Genomic DNA, 17,127 nt, shown 5'->3' on the forward strand with positions numbered 1-17,127 from the left:
TTATGTACAGAGGGAATGCTCCAAAGCAAGAGCCCTTAACACACTTGTTTCCACTCCTTTACACTCACATTTCTTAACCATTTCTATAGATGTTTATGGATGGATATCAACCCACTTTAGCAACTAAACTGACTATGAGAAATATTTGGGGGGAACTCAATGCCGTTTTCAACTGAGATAAAAAAAAAGATACAGTGGTACCTTAGTTCCTGAACAACCTGGAACATGAATGCTGCAAACCTGGAAGTCAATGTTTTGGTTTGCAAACTTTGCTTCGGAAGCCGAATGAGCTCCTGAGCTTCCATTTTCACTGTTGCACTGCTAATTTGTGTTCCCTCCATTGGAATCAAAGCCTTCCATTTCTGATTGCAGTGTTCTGAGGTGATATTTGGAGCTTATATTTGGTGCTTTTGTTTTTGCTATTTTTTGCATTTTGTGTGTGGTTTTTTTCGTTTTTGTGACTGTAGCTTGTTCTTGTGTTATAATTGATTGATTGTGTGATTATGGAAATGGATAAAAGCCCCCCATCCAAACAATGACTATCATCAGTGCAGGTAAGAATCAATTTTTTCATGTTAATTTTTATCATCTACAATACTGTCCTATTTATTTTATAGTGCAGTACATGGATTATTGCTTTCATTTTAAGGATCAATGGCCTCATTAGATAGTAAAATTCATGTTAAATTGCTGTCTTAAGGGTTGTTTATAAAAGTCTGGAACGGATTAATTCCTTTTGCATTACTTTCTATGGGAAAGCGTGCCTCGGTTTTGGAACGCTTTAGTTTTGGAACAAACTTCCAGAACGGATTAAGTTTGAGAAGCAAGGTACCACTGTACTGGTTTCCAGGCAAGAGATTACACAGAATATAATGACTCCTTGGATGAGCAGCATTCAGCTTCAAAGCTGATACTTACTTTCTCCATCTGAAGCAGATAGAAATCAATGAAATCCTGTGGCTCATGCAGAGACTGATTCTCCTTATGCTTCTCTATCTCCTCCTTTGCAAATGAAACCACCATCTCTCTGCAGGACAAGGCCTTCTTGTGGGGCCCTGGGAGATGTTTCATGAGCCATGGGAGCATTTCATAAAGCTAAAGGAAAGAGAGCAGAAATGCTGTCATTACCATGAGGAAGCTTGGTCACATAAAAAACATGATCTGCATTCTTCTTCAGGGCTAGCATGTTAATTTGAGTCACACTAAGAAGAAGGAAGGTGTCTATAACTTTGCTGGAATCCCACAATGATTGGATTCTGTGAATTATCCCTAGCTGAAAATGTGGAAGAAAACTATGGCTCAAAATATTTTCCAGCTCCCAGGCATCATTCCAAAACTGGGCACAATTGCCGGACCCTTCCTGGAACAAGTTAGTGGCCTTTTCTGGTAGGTGGAGAATAGGGATGGGGGAAAATTCAAGTAACTTTCATGAAAACTTTTCTTTTACAAATTAGTAATGGATGTAGAAATGTGGAGAACTGAACTTTGAATGTCTTTGCTGGTCTCTCTTTCATTTTTTAAAAAAACTCCAGCCAAGGTGGTGGCTGCAGAGGCCTTATACATGGACGCCATCATGTTTGCCACTGCTAAGTAGGCAGAGAGTAGACACATCTAGTTTTGCTTGATGGCAACACAACTACAGTGGTGCCTCGACTTACGAATTCAATCCGTTACGACGGCACCTTCGTAAGTCAGAAAACAGCAGCTTCCATGGCTTTCCCCCATAGGAATGCATGGGGGGGGGAGATGGAAAAATTCGTAAGTCGAGGAAACCCCATCTAAAGCCGCCCGTGGTTTTCCTTCGGATGTCGGTAAATTCGTTATCGCGTGGCCATTTTTTTCCTTCGGAACTCGGAAAATTTGGGTGTCGAGTCATTTGTAATTCGAGGTACCACTGTATGTAATTCCTTTACTTAAATTCAGATCAATTTAAACCTGATCTCAATTCTCCAACACTCTATCTTCTATCATAATGGATTCCAGAATACTGGCATGTGGTATTAAAGGACACCTGTTTGCAGGGCCGGCTCTTCGTAGACCCCCGGTGGCGCAGTGCACCATAGTGCGGGGCTTGTAAGCTGTGTGCCGGCCTGGCAAGGAGGGCGCCACGCGGCAGAGCCACGCGGAAACCAATTGCGCCCTGCGAGGGCGGGGCGGGCGGCGGAGCAATCTCCACCCCTCAGCACCAGGGCGCGCGATCTGCTCAAGACGGCCCTGCCTGTTTGGTTTAGCAGGAATGGAAATGACTGCTCACAGCATGAAAGAAGCTACATAAAAATTTTAGGAGAAAATCCATTGCTTCCATCAGCTTCTGGAACCTTTCATCTTCAAGAGCAAACCGGTGCCCAAAAGCCACAGCACATATCACGTTGGAAACTGAATTAGAGATGGGCATGGAGGGGTCAAATGGTTGACCTGCAAAATAAAGTTATACTTATGTTAGTTCAGAGAAGGGGATGAAAGAGGGCGAGATGGTTGGACAGTGTTCTCAAAGCTACTGTACTAACATGAGTTTGACCAAACTGCAGGAGGCAGTGGAGGACAGAAGTGACTGGCGTGCTCTGGACCATGGGGTCACGAAGAGTCGGACACGGCTAAACAACTAAACAACAACAACATGATGTTAGTTCAGCTGCTCCTGTTCATACTGAGAGTGGGATTTCATGGCGGCCAAGAGAAACTGTTGAGATCTCCATTAGGAACCAAGAAAAACATTTCACATTCCTTTCTAAAATGGACAGTGGTACTACACAAATATATCTTCATATGTCAGCTCAGCACCATCGCCCCTCATCACATACCCTTTGAACGTGCAAAAACCTCCACGAGCTGATGGGCCTCCTCTGCTAATTGGTGCTCCATGCCTTTCTTCCCCAGCCCCAGCTTCCGCATAGTAACTACACCAAAGCGTCTCTGTTGCCTCCAGGTGTGACCATTTGAAAATGCAATACCTATGGAAAATCAATGAGAAATAATTACTTACAGAAATCAATGTGAAAAGTTGCCATCTCAGAACAAACAATGTTTAGTGATGTTCATTCCCTTGCATGTAAGAGCTGCTTAGTCTCGCTAAAGCAAAGAATTACAAATTCATGCAGAATCTGTCTTCATTTATTACACAGTTTAGATCAGGGGCCAGCAAACTTTTTCCAGCAGGGGGCCAGTCCACTGTCCCTCAGACCTTGTGGGGGGCCGGACTATATTTGGGGGGGGGGAAATGAACGAATTCCTATGCCCCACAAATAACCCAGAGATGCATTTTAAATAAAAGGACACATTCTACTCATGTAAAAATACCAGGCAGACCCCACAAATAACCCAGAGATGCATTTTAAATAAAAGGACACATTCTACTCATGTAAAAACACGCTGATTCCTGGACCGTCCGCGGGCCAGATTTAGAAGGTGATTGGGCCGCATCCGGCCCCCGGGCCTTAGTTTGGGGACCCCTGGTTTAGATCTTTCCATGGAAGGTCGTCATGATCAAATTTCACTTCTCATTTAGGAGACAAATGGATGGAGTGTTGTAGAAGGATAAAGAACTTATTTTGCTTCTGGCCACCCTGACCTGGCAGGTCAGTTTCTCAGCCAGAGCAACAGACCACACCTGAGGATTTCATGAGTCTATTGACAGCCCTGTGGTACAGTGTCAACATTTAGCTTTTTCAAAGCAAGCATTTACCAGCAAAAAGGTCATCATCTCCCAATGAAATAAATGTTGCTTTGATTGACCTATTATTCCTAGCAAAGCTAACAAAGGAGTTGGGTTTATCTTTATCAACAGTGGTAATTTTTTCAACAAAGAGTGAAGTTGCAGGTATCACCTGAGTTTTCTCATAATGTTAAATACTAGTAGTAAAGTCAAATCACAAACCCAATTCAATTAAGGGTTTTCTGCGAGGACTGATGGTTTTAAGCTTGGTGATAAGTTGTAGTTCTGTTGCTGATCTGAAACTTTTCACCAAGCTTAAAACCATGGGCAGACCTGGTTTGAACAAAGACATTGGATTCTTATCTCATTATACATGATAAAGCCATCTCACACTTGCTTTTTCATGCAAGACCATTTGCAGTCGTTATCAGTCATTGACAGCCATCAGTCAGTCAATCAAGCATGTGTTTCCTGCTTGGCAGGGGGTTGGACTGGATGGCCCTTGTGGTCTCTTCCAACTTTATGATTCTATGATTCTATGAATCACCCTTCTTAGATATTCCCCCCCTCTCACCACATATAAACGTCTGTGGACTTCTATTTCAGTGTATCTGAAGAAATGTGCATGCACATGAAAGCTCATACCAATGACAACTTAGTTGGTCTCTAAGGTGCTGCTGGGAGGAATTTTTTAATTTTGTTTAGATTAGTTAGTGTTGCTGAAAAGTTTCAATAAAAAATTATGGAAAACCAAACAAACCCAATTCAGCCAATTTTCCCCACACTGTTTTTATGTGTGATGCCAACCAGTTCCAACTTCTACTGGTCCGACCAGACAGGTTTTCTTTATTGAGGGTGAATTCTGCACCATATTCTCTTTTTCTGGACAGCCCTTTAAATGTTTTGTCTTGGGAAAATACCAGTAGAAATTTTCATTCTTCACTACTTACCGTTTCCTTCTCCTATTTTCATAAGGAAAGGAGTCTCTGGTCGCTCGTCTAGTTCTTCAGAGTGGTCAATGAGAGCTTCTTTCACTGCTTGGAATCCAGACAGTACTACAATGGGTAGATGTCCTATCCATAGGGTGAAAATATTTCCGTGTTGCTTTCCCAGCTACCATTTGGTTCAAAAGAGAGGAGAGGAATGATGTGTTCAAAAAACACAGTTGGATATTTCAACTTAATACGATAAGGTCATCCTCCCTAACCTCTGCAGTTTCTCACTATTTGCAGTTCTCTTACGAACATTTTCCCCTCCCCCTCCTCCTTCTCCTCCCCTTCCTTCCTGCCTTCCTGCCTGCCTTCCGCCCTCCCATAATTCCAACCCATTTGTTTTACAAGTAGATGCACAAGTCATTGCCAGAAAATCATCTTGCCACAATCTTTTTGTGTGCAGGGATGTTGAACCTGTAGACCACCAAATGCTTTTGAACTATAACTCCCACTATATGGCAAGGAATTAAGATGATACAGTCTGGGCTACAGATTATTACCAATTCCAATGTTTTAAAAGTTAATAAGTTCATATCTGATGGTTGAGTAATTTTTTAAAAAGAGTTTTCATAATTGAATTTAAATTATAGAGTATGGTCCTCCCCTTCCTTCCTTCCTTCCTTCCTTCCTTCCTTCCTTCCTTCCATCCTTCCTTCCTGCCTGCCTGCCTGCTTTCCTGCCTTCCTCCCGCCCTCTCATAATTCCAATCCATTTGTTTTAATCCCTCATTTCCATTTTTGCCTCTGCCTAGGATCAGAGCAGCAGAAACACTTCATAGTGACCAGCCATCCGAAGACAGACAAGTAGATGCACAAGTCATTGCCACAATCTTTGTGTGTGCAGGGATGTGGAATCTGTAGACCACCAAATGCTTTTGAACTATAACTCCCACCATCCCTGACTATTGGCATCACAGTCCAAAACATCTGGAGGGTACCAGGTTGGCAAGGCTGGGCCGGAGCCCTGGGTCAGGTTTCAGACCCATGGTGGATCACAACAGGAGCATCACCACCATACAAATATATGGTAAGAAATTAAGATGATACATGTCTGGGCTAGAGATTACTTCCAGTAGCACCTTAGAGACCAACTAAGTTTGTCATTGGCTTGAGCTTTCGTGTGCATGCACACAGGTATCTGAAGAAGTGTGCATGCACACGAAAGCTCATACCAATGACAAACTTAGTTGGTCTCTAAGGTGGTACTGGAAGGATTTTTTTTATTTTGTTTCGACTACAGCCGACCAATACGGCTACCTACCTATAACTGGCTAGAGATTATTACCAATTCCAATGTTTTCAAAGTTAATATGCTCATATATGATAGTTGAGTGATTTTGTATTTTTTGAAGTTTTCGCTGAGAAAAGGCTCATAATTGTATTTAATAAACAAATAAAATAAACTATGGTCTGACAAAGAGTAAATGCTTGCAGAGGAGGCAGTGGAAAGGTGCCTGTTCCGTTTGTCTCGTCTTCTCTAGTTACACGTGAGCTGCTGCTGGGAAAGGCAAGATGTGCTCCTGCTTCATTGCCAATTCAACTTGTTGCCCTTCCATCTGTTGGAAGGGGAGAAGTACACAGCATTCTAGGCCATGTGGCCATGTGGCAATATGCAATAGAACAGAAGAAATACAGGATCAAGAACATATTGTAATAAGCTGTTTTATTAATTCAGCTTCTTGTGCTACACAATGTACTTTGGAGATAAGTGCCCTTCAACTAGCAGCTATAAACAACACGCATAATGACATTAAAACTAGTATAAAGGGGCAAGATTCTGATTAATACTGAAAGCATAAAACTATACAAAGTAGGATAAAGGCAGCATAGGTAGCTGTTAGGCTTCTGCGGCTCTGCCAGGGAGTGTTTGGGAGGACTGCTCCCCCTGAAGCCCACTTCCACCATAGGCCTGGGGCGAGTCCCACACTCCACCACAGCTTTTGAGTTGTTCCTGGGAGGCCTGGAACATTGCTGCTGCTGCTCTGCCAGGAGTGTTTGGGAGGACTGCTCCCCTTGAAGCCCACTGTCCACCTTGGGCCTGGGGGCGGGCCCCATACTCTATCACAGCTTTTGAGGCTCCTGGGAGGCCTGGAACATTGCTGCTGCTGCTCTGCCAGGGAGTGTTTGGGAGGACTGCTCCCCCTGAAGCCCACTGTCCACCTTGGGCCTGGGGGCAGGCCCCATACTCCACCACAGCTTTAAGGCTCCTAGGAGGCCTGAAACAGTGCCGCTGCTGCTCTGTTTGTAATTTTGATGTGTTTGTAACTTTTATTGTTTTTGGTTTCTGTTGTTTACTGTTTTGTTTGTTTGGTTGTTTTCTGTATTGGTTTTAAATTTGATTTTAAGGGGAGGGGTCAGGGCTGCTGGGGAGTGGGTCCCAGCCAACAAAATGGCTGGGGCAGATTCCACAGGGGGGGATGCACTGGGACAACTGATCTCAGTGATCACGGGTAGGAGGAGGAGTTACGCTAAGACCAGACCATGTCATTACCGAGGAGGCAGGTTTAGTCGTTGTCTGAGGACTATCCCTGCCTCCGGGTCTGGTCCTGACCAGATGGATACTCAAATCAGCAAGGGATACCCACACAACCTGAAGGTGTTGCTGTGCAATGCCAGGTCAATGATCCATAAGACCACTGTTATCCATGACTTGATCGTGGATGGAGGACTTGACCTGGCATATGTAACGGAGACTTGGTTGGATGAAGCAGATGGGCCTGTTCTTGCTGCTGCTTGTCCACCAGGTTTCTCTTACGCACAGCAACCTAGGCCTTGTGGGGGGGGGGGTGCAGTGATTTTTAGGAAGTCATTACTGTTCAGTTTCTGTTAATTGGTTCTCATGGGAAACTTACATATTCTTGCTTCATACAATTAACTCAAGGCAGTGTCAATTTACTCTTGGCAGAAAGCCAAGGTCTGCCTGTAAAATACCAAAATGTTCGTTGCTGTGTACAAGACAATGTAATCACATGTACTTATGTATCAAGTGAAGAAAATGTGGCAGATGTATTAACTAAACCATTGGCAAAGATAAAGAACAAGCAAATGTGCAAGGGTTTAGGTTTGCTGGAAAAATGAGTGAACAGTAAAGGTTCCTACACAGGTGTTAATTGATGTTAATTGTCCAGCAGAATCTGTGAGGGGGTGTTCAGTTTCTGTTAATTAGTTCTCATGGGAAACTTACAGATTCTTGCTTCATACAATTAACTCAAGGCAGTGTCAATTTACTCTTGGCAGAAAGCCAAGGTCTGCCTGACCTGGAAACTACTCTCTGATTGGTTAACGGCCAGCACTGAACTCTGTTATCTAGGAATGCTAGCACAGTTGTTTCTTGTTGGGTGTTAGGAGTAGGAGTGCTGCGTGTGGTTGGAGAGAGAGAGGGGGGGGATTTATTTTGCTTTGCTTTGTATGCAGAAACTCTGCTGCTTTTATTTTCTTTTAATAAATCCTGTAAATAGTTATTCTGCGTCTAGCCAACTAATCATTTCCACCTCAACTAGCTTCTGCGCTGTGCAGGAAAACTCTGCTACGTTTGGGCTAAAGCCACTAGAGCTATGCCTGACACTTCAAAATTCTAAGAATTAGTTTATACCAGGCGTCCTATTGGGAAGACCCAGTTCTCTGAGTGCATGTTCTGGAAGTTGGGCAATAGGGGAAGTACAGGATTCCTTTGGGTGTACAGGATTCCTTTGGGTGTACTGCACCAAGGATTCCCTGCCCGAGCTGCTTCAGGTTGTGGCGGATGTTCTCCTGGAGACACCTAGTTTGGTTGTCCTAGGGGATTTTAACATCCATGCCGACACAAGCTTACAAGGGGCTGCTCAGGACTTCGTGGAAAGCATGGCCTCCATGGGGCTGTCCCTGAATAAGTCTGGCCCAACTCATAGCCGCGGACATGCCTTGGACCTGGTGTTCACCTCTATGGATGTTGGTGATCTGACACTAAGCAAAAGCAAAACTAAAGAAGTGCCATGGTCAGATCACTACCTGGTGCAACTGGACTTCTCTGTGACCCTTCCCCTCTGTAGGGAGGTGGGACCGATTCGGATGGTCCGCCCCTGCCACCTAATGGATCCAAATGGTTTCCAGAGAGTGGTAGGGGATGCTTTATCCCATGTTGATGGCCTTTCAGCCGATTCCCTGGTGGCCCGCTGGAATGTGGAGTTAGCCAGGGCTATTGACTGTTTGGCTCCGAAGCGCCCTCTCCGATTGCATGGAGCCCTGACAGCCCCGTGGTTCTCCACGGATCTGAGGGCAATGAAACAATTGCTGAGATGGCTAGAGCGCCAATGGCAGATAACTCATTCTGAAGCTGACCGGAGACGGGTTAGAGCTCAATGTCGAGCCTACAAAGTGGCGGTAGCGACTTTCTTCGCCGCCTCTATTGCATCTGCGGAAAACAGCAGCAGGAGACTCTTTCAGGTGGTTCGCAATTTAGCAGAACCACTTGCTCCATCGGGGCCCAGTACGGGCCACATGATCTCCTGCAATGATTTTGCAAAGTTTTTTGCAGATAAAGTCGCTCAGATTCGGGAAGAGGTAGACTCCACCGTGGGAGCAGGGCTGGGGCGGGGGAGTGCTAGAGTCCTGTCTAGTCAAGTTGGGTGGGATCAATTCCAATCTGTTACCTCCGAGGATGTGGACAGGCTGCTTGGATGAGTGAAACCAACCACCTGTCTCCTTGATCCTTGCCCATCCTGGCTTATAAAAGCTAGCCGGGAAGGGCTGGGTGATGCGCTTCGCGGGTTGGTGAATGCTTCTCTCTGTGAGGGAGCCTTCCCAGAGCCACTGAAAGAGGCAGTTATTAAACCGCTTCTTAAAAAACCATCTTTAGATGCGGCCAATATGGCCAACTATTGCCCAGTCTCAAATCTTCCATTCCTGGGCAAGGTGATTGAGATAGTGGTTGCTGAACAACTCCAGGCATGCCTGGAAGACACGGACCATTTGGATCCCTTCCAGTCGGGATTCAGGCCTCATCATGGGACTGAAACTGCCTTGGTCGCACTGGTTGATGATCTCCGGCAGGCTAGGGACAAAGGTGAGAGCTGCTTCCTGGTCCTGCTGGATCTCTCAGCGGCTTTTGACACCATTGACCATAACATCCTTCTGGACCATCTAGAGGGGTTGGGAGCTGGGGGCACTGTCATACAGTGGTTCCGCTCCTTCCTCCTGGGCCGTGTCCAGAAAGTGGTGGTGGGGGATGAGTGTTCAGACCCATGGGCTCTCACTTGTGGGGTGCCTCAGGGTTCTGTCCTCTCCCCCATGCTTTTTAACATCTACATGCAGCCGCTGGGAGAGATAATCAGGGGGTTTGGGCTGGGTGTTCATCAGTATGCGGATGATACCCAGCTCTACTTCTCTTTCAAATCAGAACCAGTGAAGGCGGTAAAGGTCCTATGTGAGTGCCTGGAGGCGGTTGGAGGTTGGATTGCAGCTAACAGATTGAGATTGAATCCTGACAAGACAGAAGTACTGCTTGTAGGGGACAGGAGGTGGGCAGGTGTGGAGGACTCCCTGGTCCTGAATGGGGTAACTGTGCCCCTGAAGGACCAGGTGTGCAGCCTGGGAGTCATTTTGGACTCACAGCTGTCCATGGAGGCGCAGGTCAATTCTGTGTCCAGGGCAGCTGTTTATCAGCTCCATCTGGTACACAGGCTGAGACCCTACCTGCCTGCGGACTGTCTCTCCAGAGTGGTGCATGCTCTAGTTATCCCTCGCTTAGACTACTGGAATGCGCTCTACGTGGGGCTACCTCTGAAGGTGACCCGGAAACTACAACTAACCCAGAATGTGGCAGCTAGACTGGTGACTGGTAGCGGCCTCCGAGACCACATAACACCGGTCCTGAAAGACCTACATTGGCTCCCAGTACGTTTCCGAGCACAATTCAAAGTGTTGGTGCTGACCTTTAAAGCCCTAAACGGCCTCGGTCCAGTATACCTGAAGGAGTGTCTCCACCCCCATCGTTCTACCCGGACACTGAGGTCCATCGCTGAGGGCCTTCTGGCGGTTCCCTCGCTACGAGAAGCCAAGTTACAGGGAACCAGGCAGAGGGCCTTCTCGGTAGTGGCACCCACCCTGTGGAATGCCCTCCCACCAGAGGTCAAAGAGAATAACAATTACCAGACCTTTAGAAGGCATCTCAAGGCAGCCCTGTTTAGGGAAGCTTTTAATGTTTGATGGATATCTGTATTTTAATATTTTGTTGGAAGTCGCTGGGCCAACCCGGCCAGATAGGCAGGGTATAAATAATAATAATATATTATTATTATTATTATTATTATTATTATTATTATTAGGGCACCAACAGGATGGCGTACTGAAGGGCAGCAGTCATCATCATCATCATTTTTTATTCGACTGTCAGTCAGAAAAGATACATTTCTCAGTACAAAATTAAAACATCTAAGACATCTAGAAACTAAAATAAAACATGGGCAGCACTAAAAAGGCTCTACGGATAAACCCGCATCAATGCAGTTGATTTTAATCTTACGACGCTTGAGAGCTAGGAAGAGAAATTTGGCCACCAAGAAAGCTGTTTTCCCAGTGGGATTATTCAACAAATATACAACCTGACTTTCTCTGGATAGAGAGCTAAGTTGAGATAGGCATGGGGCTATGAGTCATTGTCTTAAATCGTCATAGAAAGGGCAACTCAGGAGGATATGTTCGGAAGACTCTACCTCACCCAAGGCACAATGGCAAGTTCTCGGATCGTATGGAACTCCCCTGTACCTTCCCCATAATACTGCAGATTCGAGGACGTTCAATCTGGCCGCAGTGAGGAGTCTACGGTATTCCACATAGTGGATTACCGCGAGGTAAGGAGCTGGTGTAACCTGATAGATCTGCTCCCCCAGGAACATCCCTGGTTTCACAAGGGCTATGTCCTCTTGTCTAGCAATATCGCCCTATCTCTGAGCAATCACAGCTCTAGCTTGACTGTACGTCATAGAATCCAAGTAAAGGTGTGACAGTCCGCAAGTCTGTACTTCATCTAAGACCTCCCTTTCCCACGATGATTGAAAATCATCCCTCAATATCAAGGGGGCCAAACCCACAGGTTTAAAGCATAGCTTAAGCCAGTGATGGCAAACCTATGACATGCGTTTCAGACGTGACACGCAAAGCCCTCACTGCTGGCATGCACGCCATCCGCACTGTTCCCCCCCCATTTGTTCTCCCACTCCTCCTCATGCTACAGAGCCACTTCCGCCTGAGCAGGAGGTGGAGTTGCGGGCGGGCACAATCCCTTCACGTGCGCGCAGGATGTTTTCCCAGTCCTGTGCAATTGGGGGGAAGCTGCTGGGCGGCCACCTCTCCCTTGTGTGCTCTCTTGGTCTCAGTCGAGAAGACCGCGTCTTTCCCAGCTGCAAAGCTCCCGTCCAGCCTGGAGCTTTGCCTACATATCTCCACCTCAATGAAACATGGCATGACCCAGCCCCCTTGACGGGGCAGGCCAGACGGGGCGGGATGGAGCGGCCCTGAACCAATCGCAGAAAAGACGGTGAGGAAGGCCAGAGTTTCAGGTGGCTGAGGAGGAGGCAAGCCCGCCTTCTCCAGCATCTCCGCCTTCGCCAGACGGCTCGCAGGAAATTCCCTGACAGGACTAATCACGAGCCAGGTGTTGTCCGGAGAGAGCAGCACAGCTTGCTCCCAGTCAGGAGGGCGGGTGTATTGTCTCCTCGTTGTCGCCCACGCATTCCTCTGCGCCTGGCCGCCGCAAAAGAAAGGAGCCTGCGAGTGGGCTGTGGCCGCGAATTGTGCACGCTTTCTCTCCTCGTGGAGTGTAGCTCGCGCCCTGTTGCGTTCCCGAGGGAGCTTCAGCCTCTGCCCACACTTCCGTCCTCACAGCTGGAGAGGGCAGCTGAAATGGCCAGGCGGTAGCCGCTCCTGCAGAGCACAGCCAGCTCATTCTGTGCCCGGCTGGTTCAGCAATGTGGATTGGGCACTGTTAGGGAACAGGAAGGGGGGGCACCTAAACGAGGTCCCAGTTTGGAATCAAGGATGTTCCAGATGCCTTCACAGGAGCCCCATCCGACTCAACAACCCCACTTAGGAGTCACGTCAACACCAGCACCCTGGAACCCCCTCGAGAACAAGCCCGGTATAATAAAGGCTGCTTTCTTTCCTTTCCCCGCTGTCTTTGAATCTACGTTGCCATATTTCTGAATGAATGATACTGTGTACTCGTATCTCTAAATGAACTCTCTATTTGAATAAAGACGCGCCTTAACCAATCAGGTCAATACATTAGTTGACCAATCAGGTCAATGCATTAGTTCTGCAGAGCCCAGCTCAGCTCAGCTCAGCTCAGCAGGCTTGAGTGAGCGCTGACGAGGTGTTGACAGGAGAACAATCACTGATAGCCCATCAAAACCTTGATCCAATTAGGACTTGTTACAATGTATCCAGGCCACCTAGACTGCGCTAAACCGCAGCAGTTTGTATTAGGAAAACGGGAACTGCTTAATAAATCATAGAAAATCAGTTCCTTCATGGATCTTCACTGTTCCACCACCATTTTGTAGCTCTGACCTAGGTCTTTTAGGGATACTGGGAACAACCATAATCTCCCAAGCGAGGAGTCACGTAGCCAGGGCAGTGCTCCTGCACATAATCACTGGCCCATCAGAACAGGATCTCCTGCCATCCACGGTCCTCCGGTCCTGCCTGAGCCAGGGGTGAAATGCACCTGGACCTATTGTCTTCTTCCACTGGGTACTCAAGGGTCCCCACCCAAATACTTACCTGTACTTGCCTATCAATACCCTGGATCATTTTGTGTCGTTATCTTATGTTAATCCTGTTTACCTCTATGCAAATGTACTCTGTACCGTCCCCTTTTCTGACATTTCACCATGTAATGATGATGCATGTAGGTATGACACTTGTGGCTGGACTCCTTCCTTTACGTCCGCAGTGAACCGCAGGTCCGTGCCTGACGAGCTGAGTGGCTGAGCAATTTTCCCTAACAGGCGCAGAGGGCCCAGGCTTCCCCATTGCGCCGCCTGGAGGGCAACCAAATGCACAGAGGTGATGGGAGTTTCTGCGCCTGTCATTTGCCTGCCCTTTCTCTTGGGGTAGCATGGGGTGGGGGTGGCGATTAGGCCCACATCTCCCTCCACTGCTTACACTCAGGGAGACTGCAGGAGCCCCCACTCACCTTGTTCGATGGGTAGCCCCCGTTGTAGTATGGTAGGGAGTGACAGTTGCTGTTGTGTTTTGTTCATAAAAGTGTGTGTTTTATTGGTTAAAGTACCATCAAAACTTTACATTAAAGAGTGAACAACAACAAAACAACCCCAGGCATCTTGTGGTTCATTTGACACAGAACAGGGCATTAGAGAGAGAGCACAGGGCAAGTTTTAAGAGCGTTCCTTATAATCAAAAGCTAAAGAGGAGCTGTAAACTCTGAAAAGAATTGAAAATTACATAGCAGTCAGGGAAAAACTTCCCCAAGATAAGACTATAGTTGTTTAAACTAAAGGTTAGCTAACCTATGGGACAATTCAACTAATGAATATCATTGCTCTTAGAAAAAGATTAAATAAAGGGCTGTAAAAGCTCTCCTAGTTGTTGTGGGATGCAAAGGGTTAAGTGCAGTCAAGTCACAACAATCCCTAGATAGTCCACTTGGAGGACTGAGTAGGAACACACGACTAAGCCTAGTTTCCTGTTCCTTCACATGCTAATTAGATGGGAAAAGCGATAGATAAATTCTGAAGGAAACAGCCATTTCTCTTCTCTTGGACCAGACCTCTTGGACTACACACATCTAAGAAGCAACATCTTAGTGAGTCTCTCTCTCAAGGCCTCCAGCCTAGAGAGAGAGATGAGATGGAGTCTCACTTCTTACAATGTATATATTGCCTTTTACCTCTTGAGTGTGCTGTACCTTGGGATGCTTGTAAGTAAACATCTCTTATACTTTTAAGATCATTGTGTCGTGTCTTTTCTTTTAAGAGGGAAAAGGGGGAAATACCAGGAAAATACACTTAATTTTATTATAGGCTTAAATCAAGCCTGCGCAAACGCTTTTCTGCTGTGCATTTTGCAAAAAGGGGAATGTTTTTACTCTGCTAAAGTTTGGTGCTTGCTAGCGCAAGCGGGGATAGAATATATTAAGCAATATCTCCTCATCCACATTCCTGAACATTCCCACAGTTGTGATGTTGTAACACCATTGTTCAGACTGCTGGAGGGTGTTTCTGATTCTTGGCTTATATACTGAGTGGAGCAGCATTTCTTAAAGGGCTAGGATCAATTGATTGTCTTAGGGTGTGTCAAAGGACACTTTCAATAGTAAAATGCAACAAACTTACATAATGCTGGTTCTAAAATACTCTGAACATAGAGAGACTTGAAGGAATATTAGTATACAGTAATACCTCGGGTCCCCTTCATGGATCACTGCCTTGTCGTGGCGAAGGGGCTTAAATAACTTAGAGAAGTTATGTTCTGACCAAACGTGATCCACCTGGAGAAGGAATTGGCAAGCCACTCCAGTATCCCTGCCAAGAAAACTCTATGGACAAAGACAACAGGCATATAAAAGTTATGACGCTGGAAGATGAGCCCCTCAGGTCGGAAGGCGTCCAACATGCTACTGAGAAAGAGCGGAGGACAAGTACAAGTAGATTCAGAGCTGATGAAGCGGTTGGGCCAAAGCCGAAAGGTCGCTCAGTTGCGGATATGCCTGGAAGCGAAAGGAAAGTCCGATGCTGTAAAGAAAAATACTGCATAGGAACCTGGAATGTAAGAACCATGAACCCTGGTAAGCTGGATGTGGTGAAAAATGAGATGGCAAGAATAAATATTGACATCCTGGGCATCAGTGAACTAAAATGGAAGGGAATAGGTGAATTCAGTTCGGGTGACTATCATATCTACTACTGTGGGCAAGAATCCCGTAGAAGAAATGGAGTGGCCCTCATAGTCAACAAAAGAGTGGCAAAAGCTGTAATGGGATGCAATCTCAAAAATGACAGAATGATCTCGATACGAATGCAAGGCAGACCTTTTAACATCACAGTAATCCAAGTTTATGCACCAACTACCGGTGCTGAAGAAAGTGAAATTGACCAGTTCTACGAAGACTTACAACACCTTCTAGAAATGACACCAAAGAAGGATGTTCTTCTCATTACAGGGGATTGGAATGCTAAAGTAGGGAATCAAGAGATAAAAGGAACAACTGGCAAGTTTGGCCTTGGAGTTCAAAATGAAGCAGGGCAAAGGCTAATAGAGTTCTGTCAAGAGAACAAGCTGGTCATCACAAACACTCTCTTCCAACAACACAAGAGACGACTCTACACATGGATATCACCAAATGGGCAGCATCGAAATCAGATTGATTATATTCTCTGCAGCCAAAGATGGAGAAGCTCTATACAGTCAGCAAAAACAAGGCCTGGAGTTGACTGTAACTCAGATCATCAGCTTCTTATAGCAAAACTCCAGCTTAAACTGAAGAAAGTAGGAAAAACCACTGGTTCAGTAAGATACAATCTAAATCAAATCCCTTATGAATACACAGTGGAAGTGAGGAACAGGTTTAAGGATTTAGATCTGGTGGACAGAGTGCCTGAAGAACTATGGATGGAGGCTCGTAACATTATACAGGAGGCAGCAACGAAAACCATCCCAAGGAAAAGGAAATGCAAGAAAGCAAAATGGCTGTCCAACGAGGCCTTACAAATAGCGGAGGAGAGGAGGCAAGCAAAATGCAAGGGAGATAGGGAAAGATACAGGAAACTGAATGCAGATTTCCAAAAAACAGCAAGGAGAGACAAGAGGGTCTTCTTAAATGAGCAATGCAAAGAAATAGAGGAAAACAATAGAATGGGGAAAACCAGAGATCTGTTCAAGAAAATTGGAGATATGAAAGGAACATTTCGTACAAATTACAGGTAGGTAGCCGTGTTGGTCTGAGTCGAAGCAAAATAAAAAAATTCCTTCAGTAGCACCTTAAAGACCAACTAAGTTTATATTTTGGTATGAGCTTTCGTGTGCATGCACACTTCTTCAGATACACCTGGTGTATCTGAAGAAGTGTGCATGCACACGAAAGCTCATACCAAAATATAAACTTAGTTGGTCTTTAAGGTGCTACTGAAGGAATTTTTTTATTTTATTTCGTACAAAGATTACCATAATAAAGGACAAAAGTGGTAAGGACCTAACAGAAGCAGAAGACATCAAGAAGAGGTGGCAAGAATACACAGAGGAATTATACCCAGAGTGGCAAGAATACACAGAGGAATTATACCCAGAATACACAGAGGAATTATACCCAGAGTGGCAAGAATACACAGAGGAATTATACCAGAAAGATATGGAGGTCTCGTACACCTCAGGTAGTGTGGTTGCTGACCTTGAGCCAGACATCTTGGAGAGTGAAGTCAAATGGGCCTTGGAAAGCATTGCTAATAACAAGGCCAGTGGAAGTGATGATATTCCAGCTGAACTATTTAAA

At 45.8% G+C, this 17,127-nt stretch overlaps 1 protein-coding gene and 1 pseudogene across 1 annotated transcript in view; one reads left to right on the plus strand and one right to left on the minus strand.

Moving 5' to 3' along the window:
* LOC132592142 (cytochrome P450 2J4-like) overlaps positions 1 to 17,127 on the plus strand; it is a 96,437-nt pseudogene that overhangs the window by 69,375 nt on the left and 9,935 nt on the right.
* The window catches only part of LOC118094000 (cytochrome P450 2J4-like), a 68,518-nt gene that overhangs the window by 48,058 nt on the left and 3,333 nt on the right, over positions 1 to 17,127 (minus strand). Inside the window, exons 2-5 of the mRNA XM_060274313.1 lie at positions 4,603 to 4,765; positions 2,802 to 2,951; positions 2,255 to 2,415; positions 919 to 1,095 (exon numbers count right to left, since the gene is read on the minus strand). Of these exons, the coding sequence (XP_060130296.1) occupies positions 919 to 1,095; positions 2,255 to 2,415; positions 2,802 to 2,951; positions 4,603 to 4,765 (651 nt within the window). The remainder of the gene's footprint in view (positions 1 to 918; positions 1,096 to 2,254; positions 2,416 to 2,801; positions 2,952 to 4,602; positions 4,766 to 17,127) is intronic.

Source organism: Zootoca vivipara, chromosome 5 (genome assembly GCF_963506605.1).
Source record: "Zootoca vivipara chromosome 5, rZooViv1.1, whole genome shotgun sequence".
Lineage (NCBI taxonomy): Eukaryota > Metazoa > Chordata > Lepidosauria > Squamata > Lacertidae > Zootoca > Zootoca vivipara.